The 18387-nt window shown below is 42.4% G+C and overlaps 1 protein-coding gene across 4 annotated transcripts in view; it reads left to right on the top strand.

The window, feature by feature from the left end:
* The window catches only part of ANKRD29 (ankyrin repeat domain 29), a 41389-nt gene that overhangs the window by 10424 nt on the left and 12578 nt on the right, over positions 1–18387 (top strand). For 2 of the 4 annotated variants that reach the window (XM_050942058.1, XM_050942057.1), the window contains exons 2-5: positions 2061–2171; positions 4152–4250; positions 8297–8395; positions 14244–14342. In XM_050942058.1, the coding sequence (XP_050798015.1) occupies positions 2061–2171; positions 4152–4250; positions 8297–8395; positions 14244–14342 (408 nt within the window). The remainder of the gene's footprint in view (positions 1–2060; positions 2172–4151; positions 4251–8296; positions 8396–14243; positions 14343–18387) is intronic. The other 2 variants (XM_050942061.1, XM_050942059.1) reach the window with 2 other exon arrangements.

Here is an 18387-nt window from a genome sequence, read left to right as displayed (position 1 = left end):
TAAGTATATCTGAACTAAGCATCTAGTCTTGCAGAAATAGTACGTAATAACAGAAAAGAAATGCATTAGATTACCTTTTGGTTTAGCTTGTGAATTTTCCCTGTGCTAAGAGGGAGGTTTATTCCTGTTTTTGTGACTTTAAGGTTTTGTCTAGAGGGGAAATCCTCTGTGTTCTTGAGTCTTTTGTTATTCGGTAAAATACTTTCCACCCTGATTTTACAGAGGTGATTCTTTTACCTTTTCTTTAATTAAAATTTTTCTTTTAAGAACCTGATTGATTTTTTTCATTGTTCTTAAGATCCAAGGGTTTGGGTTTGTGTTCACCTGTACCAATTGGTGAGGATATTATTCTCAAGCTTCTCCGGGAAAGGAGGTGTAGGGACTTGGAGCCCTACCTTCCCCAAATATCCCCCCAAGTGGCCCTCGTGAAATGTTTGTTTAAATCACTTGGTGATGTCAGTGATACTAAGACTAGAAAGGAATCTGTGCCTTGATGAAGTTTTTAACCTGAGCTGGTAAAAATAAGCTTAGGGGGTCTTTCATGCAGGTCCCCACATCTGTACTCCAGAGTTCAGAGTGGGGAAGGAACCCTGACAGTAACATCCCTATTTTGCTGTTATATCTGCCCAGGATGTTGCTTTACATGTCTAATAAATGCTATTATAGCTCTCTGAGGGCATCGTATTTAAGGGGCATCATCTCAAAGACATATCATACACAAGAGAATCTGTGTCTTAAGTGCACACCGGTCAGGCCCCACTAGCTGAGTAGAGAAGAGAATGTTTGAAACATAGATTGTATTCAAGACAAATTGGGGAATTTTTTCTGAGCCAGGTGTCCTTGTGAGACTCAGACCGAGTACATGCTGCCTGAATATGATCTTGAAGCATCAGTGGGAGGGGTTTGTATATGAAAATTAGCTTTTTTCAATTTTTAAAATCATTTAGTGTGAAGAGACTCATTTTAAGTGTCAATTTTGTAAGGTTTCAAATTCAGTTTACAGCCCTGTAAGCATCCCTCACTTCAATACACACAACTGGGATTCTTTAAGTTAATTTGTTTTTAAGTGAGATGTTAGTGTTTAAGATGACAACTGATAAAAGCCTACACAAACCCTCTTCCCACTGATGTTTAACCATGCTTGAAAAGAGTTGCTCAGTTTGTACTTTAATGAGTGCCCCAGACACAGACCATTGAAATGTGGGATATGCTAATATGATGTATTTCAGTATATTGTCGTCATGTTTCCTGCATTGCTTCTCTTTGATGCCGATATCACTTTCTCTCTTCTTTGCCTTTTTTGCACCCCTCTTTTTGTCCCCTTCCTTTTCCATCCCTTTTTATCCACTGTAGTTTCTCCTGCCTCTTTTCTCTTTCTTGTGTCCCTGCTGTTTCCCCATCACCTTTCTAGCTAGTATCGCCTCTCTCTTTTTTATGGAATGGTAGCATTTGTCATGCAGCTCCCATACTGCTAAGTTTACTCTTCTCCACACCCCCTGTCCTGCGCACAGTTGACAGCAGAGTGCTAACTAAGGGGAGCAGGCAAACCCAGTAGTCTGGGAGTTACATGACCAGCATGTTTCACATCTTGGGGCTTATAAGTAGCAGGGAAGGAGGTGACCCGGAAACTGGCTGAAAACCAGGAAGTCCCACAATGGGACATTTGAGTTGTATGGTTGAGTTTCCATGATGATCTGGTCTTTGGCTTCTCTGCTGAGACTGTCAAAATGGGTAACAGTTGTCACTGTTGGTCACACTTAGTTGTGATGTGGACTCCTTTTCACTGGGATGTGGACTCCCTTTCACTTTTGACTGAGATCACCAACTCGCACTACCTAGGCAACCAAGAGTCAACCGAGTATAATGACTTTCAGTCAGTACTGACATGGGACAGATTGGAAACAAGATAAGGCAATTTATAGAGGCCAAGGTTTCTAACAAAGCAAAGTAAACCTCTTGCCCCAACCTGGTTATAAACGAATGACACACTGGTTTGAACTGAGAGCATGTGATATTTGTACTTGCTCTGAAACAGATTTCAATCCTTTTTGTATTAACAGAGGGAAACACCGCTCGCAAATGCTGCATTCTGGGCTGCAAGGAAAGGAAACCTGGCTCTTCTTCAGCTGTTGTTGAACAGTGGGCGAGTAGATGTGGACTGCAGAGACAGCGTAGGCCCTCAATACGTGCATGCCAAGAACATATGCTTTACATCACTTTACACAGCTTTAAACACTTTACTGCGGTCATTTGAGTGTCTTTTGTTATTTAAGCAACATTTAAAACCTTTAGCAGCCATAAAAGCAATTTACAAAGCTGAGTTGTAACAACATGATGAATTATATCAATAGCAGGTTTTAGAGTGCTCACAAATTTCTTAATCCCATCCAAAACCGATCTGTTAATTATTTCTTTCTTGCACTGACTTTGCACTAGTGTAAATAATTCATAAGGTGCAGGGCAATGCAGAATCAGGCTTAATAAGATTTCCTAGTGAAGATAAGCCCAGCTACCTTGCAAATATGTATGTGATTCTTTTCTCTATGGATAGTCATAACTTCTATTGACATCAGTGGGAATTAGATATAAAGTTAGAGGTTGGCTGAAATCAAAAGTGTCCTGTGTCCTGTTGCTTCTGCACAGCATATACATACAAGGAGTGGGCTGTATTTGGATTTCCAAAAAGGCAGGGAAAAACAAGATTAAGACATTACTTGAATTGAAAAAGTACTTTGTGCTTAGTTTAAAATGTGAGCTGTTGAGAGACACTGCCATATTGGACGATTTTAGTGCCACTCTGGTTTATAACACAAACCTAGCCAACATCGCTCACCTTGAAAATAGCTTAGGGGGAGATTTTCAATAGCACAAAAGAGAGTTAGGTACTTAACTCCCGTTGACCTTAAGTGAAAGTTGGACCTTGCAGCCCTTTTGCCTTTCAGAATCTCCCATGTTGTACTTTAGGGATCAGTCCTGTGTGTGTTATTCCCAAGTAGAATTTTGCATGTGGAAGGATGGTGAGATCAGGGTGAGAGTCAAACTGGAAACAGATGGAATGTGAAGAAATCAGAACTATTATTGGTTAATTGTTTTTTTATCAAATCGGTGCTTAATTTTGATCCAGGTTTATGCAAAACACTGTGAGAATCTGGCTTGTTAACTCGATTAGGCCTTTGTTTGTTATAGCAGAACTACAAATTTTCTAGACTAAAATATTTTAATGTGATGTAGGCTGTGTGTTCTTTCACTAGCAATGTCTCACGTTCACAAGCACAATCAGTGCATACATTTTTCAGAAAGGGGATGAATTTCATCCCTATGCAAATAGCCTCTGCACAACACGTACACCCCTCTTACATTACACAAGGCTTTAATTGGATTTAACTGGTGCATTGAGCTTGTGTGGGTGTCCTTTGCACAGGATTGAATTCTACCCACAAAGCAGATTTCTGGATATGGAAGTATATTTGATCTAATTTCAAACACTACAGCATCTGAGACAGTGTGATCTGCTGGTTAATGCGGGAATTAGGCATCAGGACAACTAGGGTCCTATTCCTGACTTTGTCTCTGACCTTACTGTGTGACATTGGGCAATACCATTCACTTCTATATTTCAATTCCCTCCCCTATGAAGTAGGGTAATGATGCTTGTCTATCTTTGCAAGGCTCTTTGAGATTTCCTGACAAAAAATTGTACATAAGTGAAAGGTATTATTGATTATTATTTATTAATAGGGACTATAACATGAGATCATTGCATAGTAATTATACCCCGTTTGGGGTACACTGTTAAGCTCTGATCCTGCAGTTGGCTCAGTGCAGGGGCACCTTGTTGCAGGATTGGGCTTAACACTGAAGGCAAGTGTGTGAATGTTGCTGTAACTACTTTTATTTGTTTATTTGATTTGTTTACTTTTCAAAGGATTTTCAATGACAAATTCTTAAATCTATTTTTTTTAAGTAATTTGTTGTCCCATAATTATATGTAAAGAAATGAGGGGAGAACAGTGCTGTTCTCTGAGGAAATTATAATCAGTTATCAAAAGTGTCCCCCAATTATGCTGAGAAGTTGTTGTCCGTTTTAGATTGTCTGATTTATTATTAGAGGTAATAGTCTAACATACTGACTTGTTTTTCCTTATGCCCAGCTTGGCACAACAGCTCTGATGGTAGCTTCTCACTATGGCCACACAGAATGTGTGCGGGAATTGGTGTTACAAGGAGCAGATATCAATCTGCAGAGAGAGGTAAGAAACATTCTGCATTTAAAAAAGAGATTGCAAAAGCAACCATTACTGATTGGAGTGATAGACGCCATAGAGGAGTATTACCAGTTGCTTATCTGTTTGTTGCTATGCAGTATAAGTACAAACAATATCTATTCAGTAGGTTCTCCTGAGAATACGTAGGATTCAGATTTCTGGAATTTTAAATTGAAAAATACGGTGCAAGATCTACTCCTATAAATAATCCATCAGGGGTTTCTAGTGCACCCAATTTGTGTGGACTAGTTTCATCCCTACCAGAACCCCATTGATGCCAAGGATGCATTGACCGTTATATTCATTGATGCAGTAACATGCAGATTTCAGAAAGTGATTAATAAGGAGAGGTCACTTATCATTAAATTATAGAGGCTAGCCATTAAAATGAATTTGGCCGAGTTACCCCAGAAATTATTCTGGCCCATTGTGCTTTGTAATATGTTCATCTCAGTTGGCAGCAATAGACTCTATCACACATCTAAATCAAACCTTACTTTGTGAGGACAGGATACAGTTGCCTTCAGTTTGTTTGTAGAACATTAATTATAACTTTAAGTCAGAATTGGCTTTCATGTATGGCCTCCAGTAGCAGCATCTATAGTCATTCTGATCTGTGGGTTGTCTAGACATACAGCAAAATTGCTTTGTTGGCTAATGGTCCTGAGAGAATGTAATTTAACAAGAGTTTTCAGTAATGTGGGCTGACTGCAGAATACAGTGATAGCTCAAAATAATGGCACAGTTCTCTGCACTGTAATCGTAAGTGTATACATTTCTAACTTCTCTTGGTTACCTGGAACTAAGACATAAATCCCCTGCTGACATCTGGAAATTATTGCCTCAACGAATGTAGCAGTCGATGATATCAGTTTTCTGGAATTGATTTAACTGGTATAAAATTGCTTTAATAGTGATTACGGGTAGACTTTCAATAAGGCCCCAATCCAGCAAAGCACTTAGCACAAGCTGCTGCAAAAGCAACACCAAAAGGACAGGAACGATTTGAACAACAGACTTTTCTGAACTCGTTTTTGTGCATCACTTTGGACATGTTAACTGGGAAAGGCAGCAAATAAAGGAACAGAACCTCTCAAAGGGCAAAATTCAGCCTTGTGCACAGAGTTTCTATGGTGACAGGAATACAGGAGATCCTGGATGAAGTTTAAACCCTGCATCAAAGAGTTAGGCCCTTATCTTGCAAATAGATCCACATACTCAGACTTGTATTCTTGCAATCCTATTGAAGTCAGTGGGATGCTGCATAGGAGGAAGGGTCCGCACATGTGGATCTGTTTTGCAAGACTGGACCCTTGGATGGTACACTGGGCCTTGTAAAGGCCTTCTGCACTGCAGTGAATTTCCAGATGTAGCTCCCTTTTCCCTGCCTCTCCAGATGAAATAAGAAAGCCACAAGCAAGGAAGGCAAGAGTTTCTGGGGATAATGATGCTAACCTTCCTTTGCAAAGTGCTTTTGAAATCGACTGATGAAAAGTGCTATATAACTGTGATATACCTGTGGGATAATACATCCAGACTAATGAGCTGCTGTGTCACCCCTGCCCTTCAACCTTGGGTGCCTTACAATGCTTTGCTGCAGTAACTCCCACCTGGATGGCTCACAAACAGCCTTCCAGCGTGCAAGCCACACCTTGGGTGTAACTGCAGTCTGCCAGCCACATTTGGGTTACACTCTGCCTCTCACCAGCCTTGGTTATACTGCAGGGTGACCCCAACACACCCCCAGTCCCAGATTTCCCCCAAACATGTATTTCTGTACCACCCAGCTCTCTCCTGGACAGTACAAAATATTTTAAGTCCATTATTCCTTTAAGGGAACAATACACCAGCTTAATATTTTGAATAGTTATTCAGACACTTCAATTTAAACACACTGGCTTAGATAAAAGTGTAAAACAAGTTTATTAAGAGAGATTTTAAGTGAGTGCAAGTAATGAGGAATCAATGTCAGAAATGGTTACAAGAAAAATAAAGATAAGATGTTCACTAATATCTAACTTAAACTATATCAGATTCAAGCAAAGTTTCTCACACATGCTTTCAGCAGTATCAGTCTTACTGACCAAATCCTGTAAGTCAGGATCCCTCCCCCAGAGCATTTCCAGCTGGAGGCAAGGCAACAGACACTCTGTGTGGAAGGGGACTCCATGCTGTTCCTTTGCTAAAATGTAGATTTTTTTTTCCCCCTGACCTCTTTCCTGCCAAAGAATGGCCACTTAGCAGGTAATAGTCCATCAGCCTTGTTTACACCTGGCTGAGACTGCAGTTTACACATTGTCTCTGAGAAACTGGTCTGGCCACTCCCCAGACTTCTCTGGAAAGTATGCTTTTAGTCATGATCTCAGCTTATGTTTATAACTTGACATGTAAAGCTGGTACGTGCATTTTGCCAGAATATTATTGATCAGCAAATTATGAGGTTTTAAAGGAAATGATACCTCACAGGACATGCCTTGTACAAAACTATTACAATAGTGTGTGGGGTGTGAACACAGGCGCTTATTCTGTCACAATAGGTATCAATAATAACAATAATATTCTCTGGTAATTTTTGTATCCCAGAAATTTAAGTCTTAAAGGATGGATTCTCACCTTGATTTACTGGTATATTAGTGACAGAACTAGGTGTGGAAAATATTTGGGTTTTGATTCTTCACTGTATGTGAACTGAGTTTGACAGTGAGAGTTGATTTCCTGATTCAGGCCTGCCTGGCATCTGTGCGGGATAGCATTGTCCCTGTACAGCCCTAACTTATGCCGATGGTGGGGACCTTGCGCCAGTGGAGGATAAAGTATAGGGGAGCATTGCTGTGTGATGGCCCCTCTGCTCTTACCTATACTCCACTCCCAATATATCCCCTTGTTCCCCTTTCACTGGGGGTAGAGTGGTACCTAGTGCAGGAAAGTTCTCCTATGCAGAAGGGATTCTCCACTATCTATCTTCAGCCTGTTTCAAGCCACTTTGCTCTGTTTATACTGATTGGACTGGAGAATCTGGTCCTGATTTTTTTCAAAAAGAAAAATATATGGGGGGGGGAGGGAAGGTGAGGTAGGAGAAGGAATAGTCTGTAGAATATCATCCACAGACATGGTAATGGTAATAGCCTTTAAGATTTAATGAGCTGGGATACAAATATTACCAGAGGAAAAAAGAGAGACTCCTGCCTACCTCACTTTGGGCTTTCTTGTTTCTCTTGAACACACAGGACAAGGAAATGAATAATATAGCAGAGGCTTCACAAAGAAGCCGATTTATGTGAATGGAATAGAGAATATGGATTTTATGCAGGTAAGCAGGATGTGGGATAAACATCAGTAAGGAAACGATTCTGTCACAGATTCTGTGATTTTTTTTCTGGGGTCTCCAGGACTTGTTCTGCGGAACGGTTGGAACAGCTGTCAACCCCGGGGCTGCTGGAGCTGCGGCCGCCGGAACAGCTGATGGGTGGCCGGCCCAGGGGCCACCGGAACAGCTGGCCCCAGGGTTGACAGCTGGCCGGCCCCAGGTGCAACAGGCCAGCTGCCAGTCCTAGGTAGAGTGGCCTTCTGGGGCTGGAGCAGCAGTGGTCACCCCCTGCTGCAGGAGCAGTGCAGGGCTGGAGTAGCTGCAAGCATGGGCAGCACTCTGTTTTTGTGTGTGTGTGTCCCCTCCCCACCCTACCCCCCACCCCCGCCCGGGATAGCTTTAGTAAAAGTCAGGGACAGGTCAAAGCAGGCTTTCCTTAATTTTTGTTTATTGCCTGTGACCTGTCTGTGACTTTTACTAAAAATACTCCTGACAGACTCTTAACCTTAAACATCAGACATTTCAGTGCAGTGAGATGAGAAATGACCTCCTCCTCCAAATTCTGTTGTATCCTCTACAGTCCCAAAGGTCATCATGAGTCTGTCCAGCTCTTGTTCAGTATTCAAGTTCAATCCATTTTAATTCTGTTTAAAAATGAAGTGTATACTTCAGTCACATTTTATCCATTTGTTTGTTTGAAATATGTTTCCTTTTTTCTTTACAGTCAGGCACAACTGCTCTGTTCTTTGCTGCACAGCAAGGCCACAATGATGTTGTGAGGTTTCTCTTTGAATTTGGCGCCTCTACTGAATTTAGAACTAAAGTAAGAGATTGATCTACTTTACTTTCAAAATTCACTTCTGCGTTAATGGCTTGTTTCCTCTTGATCTGCAGCATGGCATTACAGCAAGGGGATCATAAAAAAATTTCCCTGCTTGCACATTTTCAAAGCTATATGAGTAATGCAGTCCTCTGGCAAAATATTAATTCAAAGCTAATTTGTATTGTTTAGGCTTGATTGCTTGAGTTTGGTACCATTTCATTACAGTGTATCTTTTCAGATTGTGAAAGCTGCAGTGAAGAGATCAGCCCCTCCTCTCATAATATGAGAACAAGAGGTCACACGTGAAATTGTTGACAAGTAAATTTAGAACAAATAGAAGGAATTAATACAGTGGTGAGTCTGTGGAATTCACTGCTGTAGGAAGTTACAAACTTAAGTACTATAGCTGGATTTTAAAAAGCGCTATCATGTCTAATATAGCTACATGAATAGTTACTGCGTGTGTGTTGAGAGGGGTAATTAAATCTGTTTGCTTGATGCTTAGGATGATCATGGAAGAAATCAAGAAAACCTTTTCCCTTCATGTTCAGCATTGCACTGTTGGCTGGTGGCACAGTCTATTATTAAGGCAGCCTGATACTTTCTGTTATAAGACCATGTTATAGCTGTCAAACTTTCATTGTTTGAGCTGAACTCTTCCAGGCTGGGTGTCTGCCTCAGACTAGTCAAAACAGTTCAGCTGTTTCAAAGAATGTTAAAATGTTCTGAGGAACTTTTCTTTGAAAAACTCTAGCCCTTAACCCCTATGCTTTAGAGCAGAGACTTGCAATTTAATGGGATGGCAGCCTTACTATTAAGGATGCACCTTTTTGCCATCCCTTGGAAAATCCACCCAAATCTGGCCAAGTGATAAGCCTTTGAAATATTGCAGTTCATCCATGTTCAATAGAGATTTATTCTATTTTTAGCAGCTAAAACCTCCAAAGATTCCATCCTCATTGAGCATGCTCCATCCCCTCCCAGCTCCTGTGTGTGACTGTACTGTGCATGTGTCATCCCCCAGAGCATACTCCAGCCCAGAGCTGCGGGAGGCTCAGAAAGACTTTCCCTGTAATGGCTGCTCCCAACTGTTCCAAGCCAGGGTGGTACATGGTTCCCTTGTTCTCCGTAACCTTTCTGCTGGCACTCGGGAAGCAGTCTTATTTGAATGCAGTGGGGATGAAAGCTAGGCTGAGGGGGGGAAGGAAAGGAATAGATTGGGACAATGAATCTGATGAGACTGGGACTGAGGGGCAGAGAAGCTGGAACTGGGAGGGCAGGGAGGCTGGGACTGGGAGCTGGGCAGGGAAGGAGCACCCTGGGACTGGTTGGGTAAGGAGATTGGAAGCTGGGAGGGAGGCAGGTGAAGGTGGGATTGAGATTGGGTGGGAGGAGTGTTGGCAAAGGACACTGGGTGCCGAGGAGACGGACTGGGATCCAGAGAGTGAAATGGGGGATGGGAGTGGAAGCCAGTTGGCAGGGAAGTGGGATAATATGAGTCCATGAGAAGCTGGAGGTAGGAAGGCAACTAGGACTGGTAGGACAAAGAGACTGGGACAAGGAGCCCGGGAAAAGATGTGGGGAAAGAAACTGAATGAAGAGCATGGGGAGGTAGCTGGGACTGGGAGCCAGTCTGATCAAACAAGGAGCTGGGAAGGAGGGAACTGAGAGTGGCTCAGGGAGGAAACTGAGTGTGGGTGTGGGGATGGGGAGAGACTGGAAGTTGGAGGTGAGATTGGGACTTGGACTCTGAAGCTAGATGTGGAGACTGACTGGACAAGGAGACTGGGATGATAAATCTGAGGAGTAGAGACTGGAACTGGCTAGGCAAGGAAAAATGGAACTGTGACAAGCAGCCAGGGGTAGGGAAGAAATAGGCCTGGGACAAGGACAGTTTCGAAAGGACAGAGCAGAAGGGGTCAAGTTTAGGGGAAATGAGGTGAAAAGTCTGTACCCACTGGAACACCCTCCCATCCACAGCTTGGACTGGAACCCCAGGTTCCCAAGTCTCACCATTCCTCTGCAGTCCGAAAATCTCTGTGAAACCCACTGGCAAAGTGTGTGTCTCATCCCCATCTATTACTGGTCCACATAGGGTATGACAACCTACTACTGCTATCAGTTACACCATTAGCTTAAGGGGCAGAAGTCTGTGCAGTGGATTTAAAGATTCCAACCCTGCTGATGACCCATGTAGCATCATACTGACACCCCATAATGGAATTTGTTTCTAAAGTTCGCTTTTTTAAAATCTATAAAATTACACACAAAACTCCATTAAAAGAACACTATTATACGGTTGCAGTCAAGCACTCCAAAGTTAGGAAATGCCAGAATTAAGATTCTGTGGAATGTTAACTGGGCCATTTGTGCATATGCATTTGTAATAACCTTAGTCCCAGATTTGGACCTTAGCGTCCAAAATATGGGGGTTAGCATGAAAACCTCCAAGCTTAGTTACCAGCTTGGACCTGGTACCTGCTGCCACCACCCAAAAAATTAGAGTGTTTTGGGGCACTCTGGTCCCTCTGAAAAACCTTCCCTGGGGACCCCAAGACCCAAATCCCTTGAGTCTCACAACAAAGGGAAATAATCCTTTTTCCCTTCCCCCCTCCAGGTGCTCCTGGAGAGATACACAGACACAAGCTCTGTGAACCCAAACAGAGTGAATCTCCCTCTCTGTTCCCAATCCTGGAAACAAAAGTACTTTCCTATTCCCCCCAGAGGGAATGCAAAAATCAGGCTAGCGATCCAACACACAAATCTCCCCTTGATTTCTTCCTCCCACCAATTCCCTGGTGAGTACAGACTCAATTTCCCTGAAGTAAAGAAAAACTCCAACAGGTCTTAAAAGAAAACTTTATATAAAAAGAAAGAAAAATAAGTACAAATGTTCTCTCTGTATTAAGATGATACAACACCGGGTCAATTGCTTAAAAGAATATTGAATAAACAGCCTTATTCCAAAAGAATACAAATCAAAGCACTCCGGCACTTATATTCATGCAAATACCAAAGAAAAGAAACCATATAACTTACTATCTGATCTCTTTGTCCTTACACTTGGAAACAGAAGACTAGAAAATAGAACTACTTCTCCAAAGCTCAGAGAAAGCAGGCAGCCAGAAAACACAAAGACAAAGACACTCAAATCCCTCCACCCAAAGTTGAAAAAATCCGGTTTCCTGATTGGTCCTCTGGTCAGGTGCTTCAGGTGAAAGAGACATTAACCCTTAGCTATCTGTTTATGACAGCATTACAATATGTCTTTAAATACATGATCACTGGGATGCTTTAGGGTTCAACCCAGACTAGTAAGGGGTTGTCACCGCCTGCCCTGTAACCCTGGATGCTTGTGTACTGTGCAGTTTTGGCTCAGATCCCTGACATGAGCAGCATCCTCAGAGCACAGTGGCCTCACCCTGGCTGCCACCAGTTTGGTTACCCCTTCCAGGATGACACCAACAGCCCTTCTAGCCTTGTAGTGTCCAATCCCTCTCACTAAAGCACTCTCAAAACCTTACAAGTTTGCTGCTCCTTTAAAGAGAGAGTATACGGCACCAGCCAATTAGTTTGGCTGAGGATTTCACTCTTCAGTTTGAAACACTGCACTGGGATGGCTTTGTAATAAAACAAGATTAAGTGTATTAGCAAAGAACAGCTATTTAATTGATACCAAGTTGAAGTAATTGGGATAGAAATGCTTACAAACAAGCAACAGTAAAAATACACTTCTAAGACTCAAAGCTAACTTAGAGCCTTTTGTGCCAAGCCATTTTCTCACCACAGTTGTTCTTCCAGCATGGATGGCCACTCCTTAGCCAGGGTCCAACACACAGAGCCCAGAGTGCTTCATTCCTCTGTCTCCTCAGGTGAAAAATCCAGCATAGCTTTTTCTCTCTCTGCTTTTATCTTTCAAAGTTAATAGTCTTGCTGGAGGAGGCAGGAAGGTTTCCTGGAGATGCAGCTTCCACCCTTGTTCAGTGGGTAAAGTGGCCATTCCCCACACAGGTTCTCCTGATGACTTGATCTACCTTGCATGTAAATGTCATTTGTCCCTCTGTGCTCAGTTCACATTGGAGACACATTCAAGCAGGTGGAACCCACATTCCTTTGTCTAGGACAGTGTGATTTAAGCCCTGGCTCCCAAACACCTTTTAAGAATATATTTCCAGCACATATTAATATTTTTTTCATATAGCACCCCTACATGCTCCATGCAGTAATACGAATGACCAGTGTATTTCCAGTTCACATATGATACCTTACATGATAATTTTAGTTACAGATTATGACAGTGACTTGGCTCTGAGCTCATCAGGCCTAACTACTACATATGGGGGAGCCCCTTGCCCTCTGAATTGGGGTGGTCTTAGGGTCACAATCACATACTCTTCCAATTTTGCTAAGTCATCCTACCCTCTCTCCCATAACCTCCCAGAGACAGATCTGGTTGCAGCCTCCTCCCCCTCCCTGCTCTTCTGTTGCTGCTGCTGGAACATCCTTACTCTGTGCTTTGGGAACAGCTCTCACCTTCTGCACTGGTAGCTATTTGAGTGGTGTTGGGGGATGTCACACCTGGGAATTACCATTTTTTGGCACGGGCAACAGTGTTTGACAACATGGCAAGCCAGATGTTCTGTTGCTAGTTATTGCTGGTGAAGTCTCTGTCCTAGTGGCACTGCAGCTGTTTTCTGTCAGATGGCAGTTAAGTTACATGTGAGGGAGCATATCCCTGATTTTGTACACTGATGTAACGAATGGCATCATGTCTCCCTCTAGTGCTTCACTCAAAGTGCCTATAACAACCTGTGATTGCTGACACCTAGGCTACGTCTACGCTACAGGATAAATTCTAATTAGCTTAAAACGATTTTATAAAACAGATATTATAAAGTCGATTGTGCGCGTCCACACTAGGCACATTAATTTGGTGGTGTGCGTTATGGTCTGAGGCTAGCATCGATTTCTGGAGCGGTGCACTGTGGGTAGCTACTGTAAAATAATGAGGCCAATAACGTTGATTTGCGTCCACACTAACCCTAATCCGATATAGTAATATTGATTTTAGCGTTACTCCTCTCGTTTTGTAGGAGTACAGAAATCGATTTAAAGAGCCCTTTAAATCGATATAAAGAGCAGTGTAGTGTGGACAGGTGCAGCGTTAAATCGATTTAACGCTGTTAAAATCGGTTTAACAGCATAGTGTAGACCGGGCCCTAGAGAAATTACCTTTAGCTGAAGTGGTAGGGACTTGTGCCTGCGGTCTCTGGTCTGAGTGTTGTGTGTGCTTCCACAGTTCAATACACATCTCATCTAGCAGCACAATCCTGTGTCTGACTTCCCCTGCTGCCAGTTCTCAGGCGGGGAACCAGTGAGTGGGAGGCAGGGCATATCAGGAGGTCAGGCTATGGAGAATTGTGGTTGAGGTGGATCTAGTGGCTGCTAGAACTGAGTTCAGCGGCATGCAACTTAGTCCATTAGATCAGAGGCAGGGTGTGCTGGGAGTCACTGTGTGGGACGACAGGGTGTTATATTTGTGAGAAGGACAAACTAGGAGTAGGGAGGTAAGTAAAGAGAGGAAGAGGAGAGTCAGAGCAGAGTTTCCCTGGTTCCCATTCCTCACAAAAGAAACCTCAGGACAAGAATTCTCCTAGTGACAGACCTAAGGTCTGATTTATGAGGGAAAAATTCAAAGTACAATTTATAACAATTTACTGACTAGATATTACATAACTTCTGTGAGCCAGATTCTGAGAGGTAGTTAGCACTTGCTTAGTGTTACAAACCCATTCTGTATAGCACTTGCCTTCTCTTCTTATAGTGCCTATTCTTTGCTTGTTTGCAGGATGGCGGTACCGCTCTGTTAGCAGCTTGTCAGTATGGCCACACACGAGTGGTGGAAACTCTATTGAAGCATGGTGCCAACATACATGATCAGCTTTGTGTGAGTTCATTGGAAGTAGATATAAACACCATAGTCAATGGAACAAACAAAGTGTGAGATTTTACAATTCAGCTACTACAGATGGTCTTAGCGCCAGTGCAGTAAGGCATTTACCAAAGGTTCTCTCTTTATACATTTTTAATGTAATTGTTATTAACTGTGTGCTCCTTATCATACTGGGAGAAAAGTACAAAGCCAAGAAAGGCGACTTAGTTCATCTATATTTCAAAGTTAGGTCATCTGAACTACATCACTCAGGGCTGTGAAAAATTTCACTCTCTGTGCGATGTAATTAAACCAGCCTAAGCCCCAGTGTAGATCCTGCTAGGTCAACGGAAGTATTCTTCTGTTAACCTACCTACCATCTCTCAGAGGTGGTGTCATAATATAATTCCCAATTCTGGACCTTAGCGTCCAAAATATGGGCATTAGCATGAATTCCCCTAAGCTTAATTACCAGCTTAGATCTGATAGGCTGCCACCAATTAGGACTTGTGTAGAGCGCCTGATAAACTCTAGTCTCCCCCAAAACCTTCCCTGGGGGTCCCAAGACCCAAATTCCTTGAGGCTCACAACAAAAGGGAATAAACTATTCCCTTCCCCCTCCCTCCCCTCCAGGTGTTCCCTCCCTGGGCTCCTGGAGAGATATACAGATTCAAGCTCCGTGAATCTAAACAAAGGGATTCCACCCTTCCCCCTCCCTTCTCTATTCCTGTTAAGTACAGACTCAATTCCCTCGAGCCTCAACAAGGGGGAAAAAAAACCAAACAGGTCTTCAAAAACAAAACTTTTAATAAAAAGGACAGAAAAAGTAAAAAGGTTATCTCTGCAGTTTAGATGGTCAACAGTACAGGGTCTTTTAGCTTATAGAAAATGGATAAACAGCCTTATCCAGAAAAAATACAATTGAAACTATTTCCAGCAGACTACACATTTGCAAATACAGAAAAACAATATAAAAGCCTATATTGTCTTTTTACCTTTGTACTCACAACTTGGAGACAGAAGATTAGAGAGCCTGGAGATTCCTGTGGTCACTCTCAGAGCCCAGAAAAAGAACAGACCAAGAACAAAGGATTCACACCCAAAACTTCCCTCCACCCAGATTTGAAAAAGTCTTGTTTCCTGATTGGTCCTCTGGTCAGGTGTTGTTTGTTAACCCTTTCCAGGTGAAAGAGACATTAACCCTTAGCTATCTGTTTACGACAGGTGGATTTACTACAGTAATGGATGAACCCCTTCATTTGCTGTAGTAAATGTCTGTGCTGCAGCAGTGGCGCACTTCTACCGTATACATATCCTTAGGTGTATTGTGGCTAAAAGAGAAATTTTCAAATCTTTGGGCCTGATTCTCCCTGCCCATTGTCATTTTTACAGCTGTTTAAAGTGAATATCAAATACTACCACGTCAGAATGGTAGTGTTTACACGCCACAGTAAAAAGCTACATAAGGTGCAAGGCAGTGGAGGATCAGGCATTTAGTTTTTCTTCATAACATGTGCATATCATTATAGGTAGAACTGCAGTTACATTTTCTTAACATCTTTATGTGGTGACATTCAGGTAAAGTGAAGATATTGAGGGAATGTACCTCTCTCACCTGTTAGTGCTTTGAAAACAAATTAAAATAAATAACTGGTACAAATGACTTGATGGACATAATTTAGCTGGATTTTCAGAGAGCTAGAAGGGGCTGATCAGGACCTGGATGAATCCCCATCTGATTTACTGTAGTGGAGTTGCATACAAGCTGGGCTATAATAAAACAAAAATGCGTGGCAGATGGTGAAAAGCCACCCTTCCCTAACTCAAGACAACCCAGACATAAAGGAAGTCATCCCCTGTGGGGTTATAATGTTCTCTCAGCTAACTCTACTGGAGCTAACTTCCATGATAGGGAATGCTCCCATGAGGTGCTAAGTGCCTTCATCCCCATTCATTTCACAGCCGTATTTAACATCTTACAGTTTCAGGCCCTAAACACACATTATCCCCTGTGTGTGACGTACCTAGCTATGACTTCCTGTAAAGAAGGGTGTTCCATGTTTGCTGTTGCATAGGGATTACTTTTTTATCCCGAGGAGGCCATATTTAGCCATGTTGTCACTTCCTGGTAAGGAGTGCTAGGTATTTCCACTGAGGTCTAAAATAACATTTGCCACACCCAATGCATGCACTTAGATGTGAGGCAATAAAGTAACCTTCCCGCCATCTTTCCAGGAATGGAGCAGCATTCTCAGTTGTATTTATAAGCTTGTTTTGATTACCCATAGCCAATTTTTTAGAAGTTGTGCAATAACACCCTTATGCAGGCAATTAAAAAATTATAATAAAAGAGAATTCAGAGGGAAAACAAGTATTAGCTCTGCTTCTTTTGCATGGCGCTGCTGAATTGAGTTTGCAAGGTGGTGGTGGTGTCTGGCTGCCTACTTGATCTGGCAAGCTTCCATGCAAGATGGAGCTCAAACCCATGGCTGTCAGAGCAATTATTCCAAAAGCATCAGGATTTCACTTTCAGTCTTTAAGCTGACTAACCATTAGCAGTGTGGGGAAGAGGAGCCCTAATTAAAAGGAAACCTTTTTTGCATTGATTGGTGCTGTAATAAAGAGTGGTTTTCAGATTACTTAACATTATTTGTTCTGAAAGAGAAACCTGAACAGAGACTCCTGTTGTGTCTGTCTGGTGCACAAAACCTGCGAAAGGGGCTAAACACAATTACCCAACCCTGTGTGCCTGCTTACTAATCAGACACAATCTAGCCTTCAGTGTGCCTGGTAACCCATACGTTACTTGTATGTTGGAACAAGTCAGTGTGCAATCGAATATAATAATCGAATGGCTTGTCCACACAGCACGTTACTACATGACAAGCCGTGGTGTGAATCTACAGACCACCAACTTGCCATGCAGTAACATCCTGTGCGGACGCTGCTACAGCGCACTGAAAGTCCCAGAGTGTGGCTTAGCGTTTTGCCCTTTCAAGTAGTAGTACCTCAGCCGCACTCCGGGACTTTCACTGCACTTTAGTAATGTCCACATGGGATGTTATTGCACAGCAAGCTATGTGCTGTAGATTCATATTATGGCTTGCCATGTAAGCAAGCCCTAAAACGCATGAAGTGTAAGAATCCCAGCCAAAGAGAAATTAAATCCCATCCATTAGACACCTCTTCTGATTCCCAAGATCTCAACCCTCTTGGCATCAGGGGCAAACTTTCCAAATCTGGGACCTGAAGCAAGGACCACTGCAACCCACTAATGCTGAGTCAGGCCCATGGTGATTGGAAAAAATAAGGTCGTCTATAGTCTAAGTAGCCCAACTGAGTTAGTCCCAGTGTACTGATGTGCCACCAACATTTAAGCAAAGGGCTTTTGCTAAAATACTCCCTTTAGCCTGTGATAAACTTAGTGTGCCCAGGGAGCATGCAGTTGCAGAGGGAGGGTGGAGGGGCTTTAGCATCTTATTCATTTGTTTACCCATTTAAACCAAAACGCTTCCTCTTAACCATAGGGAAGACAAAATTCCCTTAATATGCACTTTACTGGGAACTACACAGGCAGAGACTGCATCATATCTGAATGCCTGCCCCAACACCAATGCAAGTTTCCACTCCTAGCTAGACAAATAAAGCATTACAGCTGATTGAAATTTTGAAACTTTTTTTCATTGGAAAATGGCCTTTTTTCAAAGAAGAACCGAAAAATGTTTGACTTTTGAAAACCTAACACAGAAAATGTTTTGGTTGTTAAAAGCTGAAAACATTTACAATTTAAAAAAAAAGTTTTTTATTGGAAAAACCAAAAACTGTCAGTGAAATGTTTTGAAAAACCCCAAATTGTTAATTTCTTTCAAAAGCTTTTAAAGAAAATACCATTTTCCAACCAGGTCCACAAACTACCTTGCTGTGTGTAAGCCACTGGTAAGTGCTTATACTGTAGGTCCTCCTTTTATGGCTGCTCTACAGAGATGAGTCTACTGCAACTTCCAGCCAAAGGAGTTACTCTTTCAGCTCGACTGGTAGACCTTAGTACTTTTAGGCCCCA

This window comes from Gopherus flavomarginatus, chromosome 2, assembly GCF_025201925.1.
Source record: "Gopherus flavomarginatus isolate rGopFla2 chromosome 2, rGopFla2.mat.asm, whole genome shotgun sequence".
Lineage (NCBI taxonomy): Eukaryota > Metazoa > Chordata > Testudines > Testudinidae > Gopherus > Gopherus flavomarginatus.
Note: the sequence above shows the minus strand (reverse complement) of the source record. Positions and strands in the feature narration are given on the sequence as shown.